Source organism: Galdieria sulphuraria, assembly GCF_000341285.1.
Source record: "Galdieria sulphuraria unplaced genomic scaffold scaf_31, whole genome shotgun sequence".
NCBI classification, from domain to species: domain Eukaryota; phylum Rhodophyta; class Bangiophyceae; order Galdieriales; family Galdieriaceae; genus Galdieria; species Galdieria sulphuraria.
The window spans coordinates 71,012-84,428 of NW_005178444.1; the positions used below are offsets into that span (position 1 = coordinate 71,012).

At 39.7% G+C, this 13,417-nt stretch overlaps 7 protein-coding genes and 1 non-coding gene across 8 annotated transcripts; 2 read left to right on the plus strand and 6 right to left on the minus strand.

Moving 5' to 3' along the window:
* Position 1: 1 nt before the first annotated feature.
* Gasu_37030 (cytochrome p450) lies at positions 2–1,669 on the minus strand. The gene is made up of 2 exons (XM_005705275.1): positions 708–1,669; positions 2–657 (listed from the first exon to the last, which is right to left on the minus strand). Exons 1-2 carry the CDS (start codon positions 1,636–1,638, stop codon positions 23–25), a joined length of 1,566 nt encoding a protein of 521 aa, XP_005705332.1. The 5' UTR covers positions 1,639–1,669; the 3' UTR covers positions 2–22.
* Positions 1,670–1,695: 26 nt separating this feature from the next.
* Positions 1,696–2,389, minus strand: Gasu_37040 (uncharacterized protein). The gene is made up of 2 exons (XM_005705276.1): positions 2,174–2,389; positions 1,696–2,124 (listed from the first exon to the last, which is right to left on the minus strand). Exons 1-2 carry the CDS (start codon positions 2,383–2,385, stop codon positions 1,920–1,922), a joined length of 417 nt encoding a protein of 138 aa, XP_005705333.1. The 5' UTR covers positions 2,386–2,389; the 3' UTR covers positions 1,696–1,919.
* An 8-nt stretch (positions 2,390–2,397) lies between these two features.
* Positions 2,398–2,959, minus strand: Gasu_37050 (uncharacterized protein). Its single transcript, XM_005705277.1, has 3 exons — positions 2,885–2,959; positions 2,610–2,838; positions 2,398–2,555 (listed from the first exon to the last, which is right to left on the minus strand). The coding sequence occupies exons 1-3, from the start codon at positions 2,924–2,926 to the stop codon at positions 2,452–2,454; spliced, it is 375 nt and encodes a 124-aa protein (XP_005705334.1). The 5' UTR covers positions 2,927–2,959; the 3' UTR covers positions 2,398–2,451.
* A 200-nt stretch (positions 2,960–3,159) lies between these two features.
* Positions 3,160–3,231, plus strand: Gasu_nc0040. Its single transcript has one exon. It is a non-coding gene; the product is annotated as a tRNA-Pro (tRNA).
* Positions 3,205–5,299, minus strand: Gasu_37060 (MAP kinase tyrosine/serine/threonine phosphatase). Its single transcript, XM_005705278.1, has one exon. The coding sequence runs from the start codon at positions 5,154–5,156 to the stop codon at positions 3,882–3,884; it is 1,275 nt and encodes a 424-aa protein (XP_005705335.1). The 5' UTR covers positions 5,157–5,299; the 3' UTR covers positions 3,205–3,881.
* Positions 5,300–5,669: 370 nt separating this feature from the next.
* Gasu_37070 (Chs5p-Arf1p-binding protein (ChAPs)) lies at positions 5,670–8,590 on the plus strand. Its single transcript, XM_005705279.1, has 5 exons — positions 5,670–5,798; positions 5,874–6,011; positions 6,058–6,165; positions 6,224–8,323; positions 8,373–8,590. The coding sequence occupies exons 1-5, from the start codon at positions 5,766–5,768 to the stop codon at positions 8,391–8,393; spliced, it is 2,400 nt and encodes a 799-aa protein (XP_005705336.1). The 5' UTR covers positions 5,670–5,765; the 3' UTR covers positions 8,394–8,590.
* Positions 8,591–8,662: 72 nt separating this feature from the next.
* Gasu_37080 (uncharacterized protein) lies at positions 8,663–9,919 on the minus strand. Its single transcript, XM_005705280.1, has one exon. The coding sequence runs from the start codon at positions 9,871–9,873 to the stop codon at positions 9,304–9,306; it is 570 nt and encodes a 189-aa protein (XP_005705337.1). The 5' UTR covers positions 9,874–9,919; the 3' UTR covers positions 8,663–9,303.
* Positions 9,920–9,944: 25 nt separating this feature from the next.
* On the minus strand, positions 9,945–13,219 carry Gasu_37090 (uncharacterized protein). Its single transcript, XM_005705281.1, has 6 exons — positions 11,907–13,219; positions 11,417–11,851; positions 11,144–11,368; positions 10,660–11,084; positions 10,287–10,602; positions 9,945–10,238 (listed from the first exon to the last, which is right to left on the minus strand). The coding sequence occupies exons 1-6, from the start codon at positions 13,197–13,199 to the stop codon at positions 9,978–9,980; spliced, it is 2,955 nt and encodes a 984-aa protein (XP_005705338.1). The 5' UTR covers positions 13,200–13,219; the 3' UTR covers positions 9,945–9,977.
* Between the last annotated feature and the right edge of the window lie 198 nt (positions 13,220–13,417).

Genomic DNA, 13,417 nt, shown 5'->3' on the forward strand with positions numbered 1-13,417 from the left:
TTATTACACACAAACATTCATTTTATGAATAACATTTTCTCGAATAAATTTTAACAGGCAATCCTAAATGAGCATCCAATGAAGGATCTTTCTTTCCTTGTACATAGAATCGACAATGAGGCTTCATAGTTACTCGAAAATATTCTTCCACTTCTTGTGCACCCACTGCTAATCTAATTTCATATCGCTTATATATGGTGCTTAAAATTGTCAGAGCTTCATGATTGGCGACAAATTGTCCAATACAATTTCTACTACCTCTACTAAAAGGTAGAAAATAATAAGGACTTCGTTGTCGAACTGCTTCTTTGGTATGTCTTTCAGGTATAAAATGATCTGGATTTTCCCAATATTGTGGAAGATGATGAATCAAATAAGAAGAAACCATCAATCCCGTGCCTTTGGTAATAGGAATTCCACTGCCAGGTAATACATCATCTCGATCTGCACAACGAACAGAAGTGTTGGCAGCTGCAGGATGAGTTCGTAAAGCTTCATTCCAAACCATTCGAGTATAATCCAAATGTCCAACTTGATCAAATGGAACTATTCTATCTTGCGCGACAATGAATCGATCCGACTCTTCTTGAAGCTTTCTCTCTATGTCTCGATTTTGTGCAATCTCATACATACAAAAGGATAAAGTGTGGGAAGTAGCTGTAAAGAATGACAGTTAAAATAGTTTCTAGTACTGTGTATGTACTTACTATCATGACCAGCCAACATGAAGGTTGCTACGTGAGCAATAACATTATCTCTTGTTTCATCAGACTCTAAAAATATATCCAATAAATCACGCACTCGATTAGACTTTTCTTCTCGACTCTCTTGCAGTCTTAAATCAATCACCATATTACAAAACTTACGAATAACATTTATCGCTTCATTCAAACGTTTTTGGGTAATATGAGATAACCAAAAGCGATATGGATAAAAAATCATATTATTCACCAACTCATCGAGCAAAGTCAAAACTGCATGAGGCATAGGGTGGTGTTGTGAAGTTTGAGCGGTAAACGAAACTCCAAATGCAGTACGAGCAATGACATCTAAAGTTAGCGCAGAAATCAGTGCATCCAAATCAACCACTCTTTCCGTGTCACACAAGGCATCCATTTGAGCCATAAAGACTTCCAACTCTGCAGTCAAATGATGATGAAGTGACTGAAGGAATTCTTCATTAAATCGCTGAGATATCGCCTTTCTTTGAACGGGATGTTCTTCCTGAGACAAGGTCAATAGTCCATGACCTAATGGAGAGAAACAACGACAAAATATGGGAGACTTTGGATAGTTTCTCGTTGCTAGTACAAACTTGGCGTCTTCAGGGTTTGCAACAATAATAGTTCGTCTGTTCAGATACCAAAGTTGAAAAGTAGGACCATATTGCTTCGCATACTGTAATAAGATACGGTGTTCCTGTCCTGGTTTCCTTAATAGTTCAAAAATGTTGCCTACAGGCCACTTGGGAGGTGGTCCTGGAATGTTTCTAAAACGCCAATATGGATATACATATTTTAGAAACTTAAACACAGTCCAAAACAATGCTGCGAGAATGAATAACTTAAACACACGTGACCAGTCTTGGCTTAGATTGCTAAGCTGTAAGAGACTCACTGCAAGGCAGCTCATCATCATTTGGCCTCTTTCCAGAAAATCCCGTAATTAACGAGATTTTCAAACTCTTCACAAGAGTAACTAGAAAACAACTTTACTTTGCAAAATTTTTCACATTTGCTTCATCAAGTAGCCACCATCCACCCAAAAAACTTATCGGGCACAACAACAGAGTTTCCTTTCATACAAAGCAGTATAAACTCCCAAAAAAATATGAGAGGAAAGAAAGATGGACTTGTACGGTTTGTCCTCATAAATAAACTAAGCAAGTTATGGCGCTCTATTCTTCTTCCTCGTTTTTCCTATCTTAGTCCTAACCTTTTCAAATTATCCAAAGTTGGAAGAAACTTTAAACGTTCTTTCTCTTCATCAAGTAAGCCTAATTTCAAAAGCAAATCTCGAAGGAAGCTTGCATCAGGTGTCCTCATAACGTAATAGCCAGTACCATCGCAACCAGGACATAACAGAGAACCCATTACTCCACAAAGACCACAAAACTTTGGAATTCTATCAAGAGTTCACACAAAATATTCTTCCATTGAGAATCTACACTTACACGAAGAAACCAAAGTGGTATGGTCCAATACCACTTCCTTTGCAGTGCGGACATTGCAGATATCCACGTCCTCGACAGCCAACACATAGGATTCCCTTTGATGGAATAAACTTGCCAGCTTCTGAATAGGGAAGCACCGCAGTAGATGAGTTATCCTTTATAGAAATAGACGAAAGCGGTTTCTTTATACCTTTTGTGGATTGTCTTTTCATAGTATTAGCAATACATGGCAATTTCGTTTTATTATACAGTAAAATTTTCTCGTCCATTTCAGTTTTTCAACTCGTATTTTCTTTGGTTTTTTCCTTTTCCTTCTTTTCTTCCTCATTTGCTTCCTTCTCTTTCTCTTGATAAGCAAGCCATTCATCAGTATCAGCCCATACTAAATACGTGACTCATGACAAAAAAGACAAAAATGTAGAAAACACTGTCTTACGTGGTTTCCCTGCTCCTATAGAAGAAGGACGAGTATATGCTACTCGAAGTCGTCTTCCAAACATTTCCGAGTCATCCATATTCTCCTTGGCACTTGCTGCATCTTCTGGCAACTCAAACTCAATAAAAGCAAAACCACGATGTTGCTGAGTCTCGTTATCCAATGGCATAGTGACGTCCAGGAGGTCTCCGAAAGGAACAAAGGCAGCCCATAAAATCTCTTCTGTTACCTGAAACTGTAATAAATAGCAACCAAATATTGTTTCATTCACAAACCTGTGGATCAAGACCACCGACGTATAGAGACCTACGTGCCATTAAAGATATTCAAAGTCAATTTCCTAACATAAAATGGGATCCCTGTCAACATATGGAAAAAATGATTGGAGCCTTACACTTTCTACATTGATAGAGAAGAAAGACTATTTCGATGGCAGACTTTAATCTCAACTTCTAATACACTTGACTAGATATGTTTTTCAACGCAGAGACCTAACAGCTAAGTTGACAGAATTACTATAAGTCAACAAATTTTCTCCTCCTATATTATCGGGAGTTTGGTCTAGTGGTATGATTCTCGCTTCGGGTGCGAGAGGTCCCGGGTTCGATTCCCGGAACTCCCCACCACTTTTTTTTTGGACTCTTTTGCAACAAACTAAGAGTTTCCTTACTCAAATCTAGTAACTTTTTTTTATTGTTCTTTGTTAGTAGAGAAAGAAGTGTGTGCCATTCACGTTTTCCACTATAGGAAACGTCGTCTGAATCCATCTCAGTCCTCTGGAAAATGAGAAATGAGCGAGGAATGAACCTCAATATTTCAATGGCATCCTCGTTTCTAAGCTCAGTTTTGGAGAACACCTTCATTCATTCGGGAATCCAGAATACTTTGAATTCAAACTTGCAACTGCTTAATGAACAAAATCACTAAACATTTGCAGTTTTTACGCTTTTGAAATTTTGTAAAAAAAGGTTGCCAAGCAACTTCATTGCTCTCTCTCTCTATAAAGAAATAAATTATTATAAAAGCTCATCTCTAGAAATATGGAAAAGCAGTTTCAAAGTAAGAAACCACTGGACGACATGGTTTTGTACACATAGTACTTAGAATAGCTATTGGGAGGATGAGACCGCATTATTGACGTAAACACTTAAATGAAAATGTGCTGATTTTTCACGTTCTTTTTTAAAATGTCCCTTCCTAACTCGTTCACATAGAATAGTTCCATTCTAAACTTTCGCAGTCCAAGCCAAAAATATATTTTAGAGCTAGCTTCTATCCCTCAAAAACCAAGTTTGAGGAGCATGCTCTCTTCCACTGCTGCAAGAATGATTCGCTTTCTTTGCCTTGATATTCTTGGAGAATTTCTACATCTTCTTCTTCACTTTCTCCACAAGACAAGTGCGAATGAAGTGGCCCACATATTTCATATTTTACCAAACGTTTGGCAAATGTCATCGCAGTTTTTAGTAGGATAGACTTTGCAACTTGCCCTATCCATAAATACACACCTTCTGACATTGGAAATTGTAATAGATAAACTCCATCTTCTGAAAGTGTCAAGGAAAGATCTGATAACTTGTTAGCAAATGAAGTATAATATGGAATATATTCGGCATGGATAATATTATCTTCAACTGAAAACTTGTAAATGCGCAACTCTCGGTTGCCTTGACCTAGTCTCTTCTGTAAAAGGGCAAGATCATCCATAAAATCATTATTAGGAGCAGATATTGGACGTAATCTACAAACTTCATCATAAACAGAGTCAAAACTTCTTCCTTCTCTCATCATAAGACAAGCTACCACGACGGCTATGGAACGAGATATTCCAAGTTGACAGTGAACAAGCACAGCAACGTTCCTTTTGATGGCTTCGTCTACGATAGCTTCAACTTGATAAGACACTGCCATGAGTTCTTGACTTTCTTGGTCTCGTAGTAAAAAATGATGATATTCGAAAGAGCTATCATAATATGACGACTTGGGTTTCCTATGTGATAACTCTACGATATAGTGAATCTTATTTCGCGTCAAGAAATCCTTGTCCTTAGCTGCCTTTTCTCCACCTGTAAACAAATAGGGACGTATCTTTGTGCAGTTGTTCGTATAGTAGTTCACCTGTCTCATAGGGGTGCAGGACTCCTCTTTTAGCTTCTCGTCCATATTCAACAGATGTGAAAGGTCCAAAGGCCGAAAAGACGATGAGGCCAACACTTTTTGCTTTGGAGTACCAGTTACTATGTTCTTCAGACGGGTCGTCACCGCTTGTAATTCTCTTCCTTCTTCTAAAAAATGAATCAACTGACCCATGTCCTGACCCTTGTCGGAGTCTCCTTCGATTTCTGCTACCGTTTGATGGTAACAAGGAGTGTAAGGGGCACTTTTAGGCTCCACAGTCACACTCTTTATTGGCTCGTTATTATCCAAGTCTAAATGTTTGAGAGATGGAATCCTTTTCTTTTCAAGGGACGACAAACTACTTGTCTTTGTGAAACCAAAGCCTCGTACTGAAGAAGACGAGGCACTCTCTAACGTGCTCAACTTCATATTTCGAGCTTTCAAATACTTGGAGACATATTACAGATACCAAATATAAAGTATATAACAAACATAAACTTTTCCTTAGTTCCGATACGTTATTAAAGTCAACATAAAACGGCCAAGACTCTACAGAAAACCACAAATGATGAAATGCTACTCTAAAGAGGTCGAGTGAAATCAAGCCTGGTCATGCCACGTTGCAAAGGCATCATGGAAATAGACAGCACCTATATAAGGATAGAGTTGCAAGATGCCATTTATATATTTCTATTATCCAAATACAATACTATAAAAGTCGATGTGAGTTGTAGAAATGCAAGTAGGTTTGAATAAAAATTGTTGTAAACCTTACAAGTAATAGCTCACCTAGTTGTAAGATAATTGATTTGCGAATATTTATGCTGTACAACATACTATACGCATTTTATTCCATTTACCAACGTAATACTAGAACAGTGAGAGTTCGATTAATGTCCCTGAAGAGATCAACTTCCATAGTTAACAATTGCTACAACATAACAGCATTCTTGTTTTGGGATCGTTTAAGTTTGGGGAAAAGGAGAGTTGTGGGTTGTTTGGAAACGCAAGTTTGAAAATTGACATTTCTAAAAGATAATGAGTAGTGATGTTTTACACGGGACTCCAGAGGTACGTACAAGACGCTTGAGCTTTTGAAAGAGAACAACGGCCAACTGAGCGCCTTTTGTGCTATTCTTTTCCAAGGTTATCGAAAAAGGCACGGGAGGGTTTGCCGCGGAAGCAAGACAGCGTCATCTTACCAATTTTACGGGGCTTGGTCCTCCAGATTTAGTATGTATCAGTAAACACTGGAGAGGTGTAGTTGGAAAAGGTGTCACCCAGGTACTGTAAGTTTTTGGGATCCAAGCAATTTCTTACGGAAATCAAGGGATACTTTCACTTTGTTCGAGGTATAAAGGCAGAAAGTACTGCAAGTATTTCTACTTATTTAGGACGTTTGATCAAGCACGGACTTGAAGGCGCTAGTTGGTACTCGGTTAGTATTGCAAAGTTTCAGTATGTTTTCCCAAGCACTGAAGATGTGTTGTTATTAGGGAGGCGGCTACAAAATAGTTTCTGCAGCTTGTCGTTCATACAATTCGTTCTCAAAGTGCGACATCTTGGTCAAAGTTGACGTACCAGGAAGTGTTTCTTCCCTCGCTTTATTTCCTGATGGTCATGAGGAGGAAACTAGTGATTTAATTTGGAAAGAAACCTTTGTTTGTTCAGTCTTAAGAGCTTCAGAAGGTGTAGGAGAGCACCCGTTGTATCCATGTCTAGTTGCCTTTCAACCACTTGACTCTGTATCAGATGAAAGAAGCTTCCTGACTGCTGCGAGTGAAATCGTATCTCGTTGGCCCCTTGTTGGTAGTGGTAGACCAGGACTCACATTTGGTGATAGTCCTAGTCAAGTGACTCCAGCAACTTGTCTTGTCGCAGAAGCTTTATTCCGATATTTTGCTCAAGATAGTCGCTTTGAACAAGCGCAAAAGTTCTTTGAAACTGAAGTTGGTGAGAAAGATGTCGAACTAAAATATTTTGCCTGTAGAGCCTTGAAAGATTCAGGAAACTTCTCATCAGCTCGTTCTCTTATTGATACTGTGGTTCAAGAATGTCCTAGTTTCTCTGCTGCACTTCTTATGTCTTCTCAGCTATATTTGGAAACTGGTCAGTTGGATGCAGCATTTGTAGAAGCAAAGAAAGCTGTGGAAGTAAATGAAAAGGATACTTTGGCCTGGATTCACTTGGCTAATTTGTACGTAGAAAAAGGAGATCTTGTAGAGTCTTTGATTGCACTCAACTCGGCAATTATGGAGCCACCCACGTTAGACCCATTTTTGAGAGAATTGTTACCTGCAAGAAAGCGAATGACAAAGCCTTTGCCCAATACTTCTGGTGGCACAGACATTATTCGAGTATTGGCGAAGCGACTACACGAAGAAAGAATCGGCCCTGCGACTGGAGTTGATGAGTCACTTGCTGAACTGTCAGCAACGCTAATGACAGATCCTGAAAAGCAAGCTTACCAAGTATTGGTAAAGGCATTGAATAAGTTTGGCTGGGATGAAATATTGAATGCTCGTTCAGATGCGTTTATCATGGAAGCGGATATTTCACATCTTCCTGAAGGACAAGAATCGTCAACTGAACAAATACATGAAACTGATGTCGGGAAGATGCAAGAAGCTGCTTCATCTTCTCAAGAAAATGCTGAGTCTTCTTCAGATACAGCTGGAACTAAAATTTCGAAAGGTCAACCTTCGCCTGGAAAAGACTTTACTTTATCCGCCGAGACAAATGGAACAGATGGTCAGACAAAGAACGTTGCAACCGAAGATAATCAAGTTCAAGGAAATGATTCATCCAGTGTAAAAGAAGATAAAGTCAGAGAAGTCGGTGGAAGTAGCGAACAGCGCATTTTGAAGAACAAACACGCATCCCTGGAAGTTTATTCATCGAAAGGGCATAAAAAGAAAATGTGTACTCCTTGGTTAGATTTCCTCGTGAATAATATGTACGAAGACCTAAGAGCTTTAGCTATTTGGCAAGCGGAAGATGAACAAATGGCTCAAAATTTGCGCAGCACAAGTGGGACGTCTACATCCCATACGAGTTCCCAGCCTAATCAAGCTTCTTCATCTGGTACAAACAGTCAGAATGAAACGCAAGCTTCGCAAATGCAAAATGACGCTTCATATATCGCTCAATCATTAGATGCCGACCAAATTGCAAAACAAACTAAAAGGCCACCCGTTGATTGGTTGCGACGTGGTGAACTTGCTCGTCGCATTCAGCGATCCAGCGATGCAGAAAGAGCTTTCCGTATAGCTATTATCCTTTCTTCCAAGAACTCTGGTGCTGAGAAGTCAGCGACTGTCAGTCCCTGGTTGTCTTTGTTGGAGATGTATGCTGAAGACGGATTTGCTTCTGAGGCATTAGTAGCAGCCGATGCGGTTTGGAATTTTATGGACTCTCATGCAGATCGCATTTCTACGAGTTCATTTACCCCACCAGTGCCAGCGATTCGTCGTGCAGTTTTCAAACTTGTTCATAAACATGGCTTACACAAGATTCGAGAACAAGTAATGGACAAAAGAATTACTATCAACCGACACAGGATTCAGTCGGTTTTGTTAGATGCGGTGGAATGGAAGGTAAAGAATTTTTTTAAACCAAAGAATATTTAATCGCTGACTGGTGTAGGTGTCTGGATATGATCGCTAGTTGAAACATTGTTGTTGTAAGAGATCTTGAATTTATTTAAGAATAATATCAAACTCTTCATCTAATTCTATCCTCGGCTCAAGACTCTTTTATAGCTGCGTTCAGTTCCAAATTATTCATTCAGACAACATTTGGGTGATAGTAGAACAGATATGTATGAACAATTTCTGCTCCGTTCCCGTGAGTTTTTTTTTTTTGAAACAAAGCTTTCCTTCCACTCTTTGCTTCGTATGAAGACGTGATGTCTCATGTTTCTTTTTCTATTTACCTCCGTTATCGTAACATTTATCCAGCACTTTTTTCACACGCCTATTGTCATTTTTCGCTCTTTTCGAGTAACTTTTTGTCGAGAAAATCGTGTCTATATCCATTTCTGCCTTGGCAATAACAACTGTCCATGCATGGGTCATGTCATCATATTGGACACTGTGGCAAGACGAAGAGCAACCTCATTCATTGTCACTCACTCTTTCTATCGGTCACCCATTTACTATACAGAACAAGACAGAAGAAAACGATAGTATGAATCATTATTTTTCAATTCATTTACACATTTTATAAAAACAATTGCCAAAAATAACAAAAGTTACTACGACTACGTAAAGGTTTCTTCACTCGACTCTTTCAATCTTCCATTCCACTACAAAACTCGGTATTCATGCCATAAATATAACCAAAACAAGTAAAAAGTTGACATTTGTGAAGCAGACAACACCAAACTTCCAATAATAAAGTTCTTCCGAAGCCGTTTAACACAAACACTCATATCAACAAACCATTGGTAACCTTGTTTTTCTCACACATCGTGTAAAAGCTTCTTCCTCAACAAAAGAGCTCCTACTGTGATTCTTCAAAAATCCAAGAGCACTGCGTTTCACTCCGAAAACTCCATAGTGTCTTCGAAGTCACATCAACGTCCATAAACGTCATAAACTTGTTGCAAAAGAGTATCCGCAGAAATTCCAAACGATATTCTTCTTTCCTGTGCTACTGGACAAAGTGGTTCGTCGTCCTCAATATCATCTTCTTCATAAGGTTCCTCTAAGGGACTATTCAATAGCGAGCTGACAGACGCGCCGTCAAAAAAGGACTCTTCCGAAGTTTGTAGTCTCACGTAATCCCAACTAGCATCGGTGACTACACCTTCATGTTCGGTGGTCTCCCAGTGCCTACTCCTCTCCCCAGAATTATCGGCACTCGCAACTTCGTCCATATTGGAACCGGAGTATTGAGTGAAATAACGCAGTATGTTTTCCTGTTTAGAATTACTAGGGAGACTGGGTTGACAAGCGAGCTCATTATGATGAGCAGTTGCTTTCCGACAATTTTCATTCCGCTCGGCTGAAAAGGCAACAGTAGGCCGCCCGTCCTCGTTTCCTTTTCCTCTTTTCCAAGCAAGGTTTGGCTTGTCAAAGTTGCTTCTTCGTCGTTTTCGAAGACGCTGGTCTAGTCTATACTCTTGTCGAGGTTGTGCAGCCATTCTTTCACAACTTGCGTGTCAATTCGCCCAATCACAAATTGGACCAATTATCTAATACAAAAAGATTGACAAAGAAAAATGTGGTCTCATTGGCGCCAAATTGTTTAAACTTTCATCATTCTTTTACAACGTTGTATCTGAGAAACGAACGCTCGATTTCCACACGCGACATTTCTAGAAGCAGCCAAACTTCGCCGCAGGTAGTCAGATGCCATAGAAACCTTTCTTCCTTCCCAATAGACCAGGGCAATCTCAAAACGACTGCACATTGCTAACCAAGAATCTTCCTCATTCATATTTTCACAAACCTTTGTTAAATAATCCTCAGCTGTGACCAAGTCTCCCACAAGTCGATAAAAAGTACCCTATAACTCAATGTCATAAAACAATATCTAAACCTTGAAAATCCGTACCAAAGCATAATAGCATACGCTCAACTCCGACACAATACTTCTTTCGTCCCCACGAACAGCAGTAGAAATATTTGTTCTGGATAACTTTTTCCAAGAGGAAAAGAGATTTGTCACTTTCGGTGAAGCATCCTCCGAAAATGCATTCTTCTTCTTGTTTTGAAGATGCTTCTCCAACTGTTCCTCGAGACATTTCTTATCTTTTACTAACCAGTCTATCCAAGGCTGGATGTGGTCCTTCTTCAACGACTGATACATCAATGAACAACATATTATTTCTGCGGAAACCACTCGGGCAAACTGACGTTGCATCAAGACACTATATATACATATATATATTTGTTAGTCAATGAAAGACTTCATTACTAGCTCTTACGCTGCTTTCCACTGGCAAAACTCTTCAAAATCTGTGAGTGACCGACCAGCAACAAAAGTATTTGCCTTTTGAAACATAGAGTCTGCCGCTGCCAGATTCCCTCTGGACAGTTCAACGATACCAAGAAATAAATAGGAGCCGATTGGAATACTATCATTACATTGTTGCAACAACTGCCGTGAAATTCGTTCTATTTGTTCGAAATCGCCTTGAAGTAGGTACATATAGCGTACATATTCCAAAAGTCGCACTGGAGAACTTGTCTTCTCATTTTTTTCGAATTGTGCCACGCTTTCCTTCAGTTGCGTGACACAGTTATCCAAGTTCCCCAATTTTCTTTGATAAACTCCAGTCAACCACAACCAAATAGGGGAGTCTGGAAACAGCTCTATACAGCGACGACAAACCATATTTGCACGTGGCAACTAACATAAGCATAAATCAGCGTTGCAAAGTGTACTCGACTCGAAACAATGTAACATACCCTCTTCTCTTCCGGAAGTTCATATTCCGAAGCAGAAAATGCATAAAATTCCAACAAGTCCCAAGCAATGGCATGTGCTGCGACAGGAGAAGACAATGGAAGTGGAACTTTGCAAGAAATTCCTTCCACTGTAGGCGAGTCCTTTATCAATGCTCTTGAGAATGCTGCTTCTAGTAATGCAAGCCCCAACGGTCGATTAGCTTGAAAACCCAGTACTTGCAAAACCTGTTTCCGATAAATTTCACTTTCATAGACAAGTCTTGATACTCTCACCTTGTAATAGCCAGGAGGTGCCAATGAGACCAATAATAAATAAAATCCCAAGCCAAACATCCAAGCTTCTGTCAAACCAATATATTCCCTTACAGGGACTTTACCCAAACATAGCTCCTTTTCAATGGCCCTTAATGGCGCAATACATGAGAACTCTTCCTCTCCTCTCATTTCTTCCCATCGTTCAGTATAAACATAGCATGTTCGAAACTGTTCGAATTCCTGAATGACGTTATCCAACTCTGAGGCATATGCTTTCCATCCCTTCCTTAAAGTAATGCCAGCCTTGAGAGTATGTCCCGCTAACGCTAACATGATACTTTTGAACAAGTTTCCATCTGCAATAACAAGACGGCAATCTTCCCAATCATAGGATGCCAACTGACGTTCCCTTTCATTAGCCACAACTTCCTTATCTAGTACACGTTCTAACACCTACGAAAGAAGAAATGATGAGAGGAATATTAATTTCAAAAGTGGAATTTCTTACTCTTTGACCATTCCAAGCAGCTTCAATTGCACGTTCAAATAATTCACTTGCTTCCGAAGCTTGTTGAATGCTACCAGTAAACCATACCCTTAACATGTAACTTTCCGCATATAACAGCAAGTCTCGAGGATGCGCGAGACCGGGCCATCCTCTATAAGAGGAATCACACTTGTTTTCTATTCTCTTTTGAAAAAATTTTGCTGCATCTGTTAATTTTCCTGACCACAACAAGTAATTACCATATTGGAACGAGTTCAAATCATAGTACGCCGGATCATCACTGACTGCTTGAAATGCTTTCTTCTTTTCAAACTGTTTATCAGCCGGAATCTTCCTCGGAGATGTGCCTTTCGACTCTTTAGATTTCATAGAATCGACCAAAGGCAAGGACTTCTCTCGTGCCGTTGAGAAACTCTGAAAACTGAAAGAGTCACGTGCTTGGAGTTCTCTTGCACTGCTAGTTTCATTTTTCGAGACAAATTTATCCGGAGAAGAACCTTCTTGATCCCTGTGGGACGAGTCTGACACATTCTCTCCTTCAGCAAAAGAAGAAGATAGATTAGATGAGCTACGGAGCATATCACTTGAATTTTCCGACGACGAACTATCTTGAGCTTCATCTGACGACCAATGTAACAAAGGAATATGGTGTCGCACTCTTTTCATATCGTCCAACAGACGAGAACGAAAACTTCCACTACTTCCTCTAGTTGCTGAATTTCGTTTTGTGGAGAATGGTCTCCAGACACTCATTCCTTTCAAAATTTTATCACTCCACAGTCCTTCTCTGAATGAAGGCTTCAGGTGAAGTCGTGAGTGGTTTGGGAAAAGATCGATATTTTTCTCCAGTTGCTGCAGTCTCCTCTCGGTCGCGATATAAGAGGCTTCTAATTGTTCCACCTTCCTTTCCAGATATTTCAATCTTTCCAAAGCCATATCTGGTCTAACTGCTTGACATTCAGTTGCAACAAAGGTTTTCTCAGGTTTAAGAACCTGGTTACTGGTTCCCTTCCATTCATGGCCTTTTTCTCGTGTCAACTTGAGGCTTCTTTCGTCATCTTCAGCGTCTTCGGAGTCAACTACAAAGAGATTGTCGGTAGCACCTTCCTCTCCCCAGCTTTCAGGGGTTCCTTTAACCAAGTCGCCAGATTCTTCCTCTATGCCGTTTTCGTCTACTGAATTCTGTTCACCAAAAAGCAGTCGAGAGGCATAACTGGATATGTTTGCGAAAAATCTACTATAAGGACTACTAGGTATTGATTCTTCTGCATAGGATGAAGAAGACGATGCCATTGTGCACAAATCAGAGGAAGAATATGACAAGGAACGGAAATCATTGAATGTGGAGAGCGTAGGCTATTCTCTCAGCTGACCCATTGGACACCGTGCACTTGCCTTTGTTGGAGACAGCATTGCAGATGAAGTCTATCGCATTTATCCTTCTCATGACATTTCTTCAACTGAGTTTTATAATATCCAATTAGATTTTATATTAAAGACAAATTGAAAAT

What these genes read in the sequence shown, in the direction of transcription:
- Gasu_37040 (XM_005705276.1), bottom strand. Translation starts at nt 2,385, where the DNA reads ATGAAAAGACAATCCACAAAAGGTATAAAGAAACCGCTTTCGTCTATT. An exon ending in TACCACTTTGGTTTCTTCGT is followed by an intron (nt 2,125 to 2,173) that starts GTAAGTGTAGAT and finishes AACTCTTGATAG; the next exon opens with AATTCCAAAGTTTTGTGGTC.
- Gasu_37080 (XM_005705280.1), bottom strand. Translation starts at nt 9,873, where the DNA reads ATGGCTGCACAACCTCGACAAGAGTATAGACTAGACCAGCGTCTTCGA.
- Gasu_37050 (XM_005705277.1), bottom strand. Translation starts at nt 2,926, where the DNA reads ATGGCACGTAGGTCTCTATACGTCGGTGGTCTTGATCCACAG. An exon ending in TCGGTGGTCTTGATCCACAG is followed by an intron (nt 2,839 to 2,884) that starts GTTTGTGAATGA and finishes TTACAGTTTCAG; the next exon opens with GTAACAGAAGAGATTTTATG. An exon ending in TATAGGAGCAGGGAAACCAC is followed by an intron (nt 2,556 to 2,609) that starts GTAAGACAGTGT and finishes TCACGTATTTAG; the next exon opens with TATGGGCTGATACTGATGAA.
- Gasu_37030 (XM_005705275.1), bottom strand. Translation starts at nt 1,638, where the DNA reads ATGATGATGAGCTGCCTTGCAGTGAGTCTCTTACAGCTTAGCAATCTA. An exon ending in CATGTTGGCTGGTCATGATA is followed by an intron (nt 658 to 707) that starts GTAAGTACATAC and finishes CATTCTTTACAG; the next exon opens with CTACTTCCCACACTTTATCC.
- Gasu_37070 (XM_005705279.1), top strand. Translation starts at nt 5,766, where the DNA reads ATGAGTAGTGATGTTTTACACGGGACTCCAGAG. An exon ending in TTTTACACGGGACTCCAGAG is followed by an intron (nt 5,799 to 5,873) that starts GTACGTACAAGA and finishes TTCTTTTCCAAG; the next exon opens with GTTATCGAAAAAGGCACGGG. An exon ending in TAGATGCGGTGGAATGGAAG is followed by an intron (nt 8,324 to 8,372) that starts GTAAAGAATTTT and finishes TGACTGGTGTAG; the next exon opens with GTGTCTGGATATGATCGCTA.
- Gasu_37060 (XM_005705278.1), bottom strand. Translation starts at nt 5,156, where the DNA reads ATGAAGTTGAGCACGTTAGAGAGTGCCTCGTCTTCTTCAGTACGAGGC.
- Gasu_37090 (XM_005705281.1), bottom strand. Translation starts at nt 13,199, where the DNA reads ATGGCATCGTCTTCTTCATCCTATGCAGAAGAATCAATACCTAGTAGT. An exon ending in CTGCTTGGAATGGTCAAAGA is followed by an intron (nt 11,852 to 11,906) that starts GTAAGAAATTCC and finishes CTTCTTTCGTAG; the next exon opens with GTGTTAGAACGTGTACTAGA. An exon ending in TTTTGCCAGTGGAAAGCAGC is followed by an intron (nt 10,603 to 10,659) that starts GTAAGAGCTAGT and finishes ATGTATATATAG; the next exon opens with TGTCTTGATGCAACGTCAGT.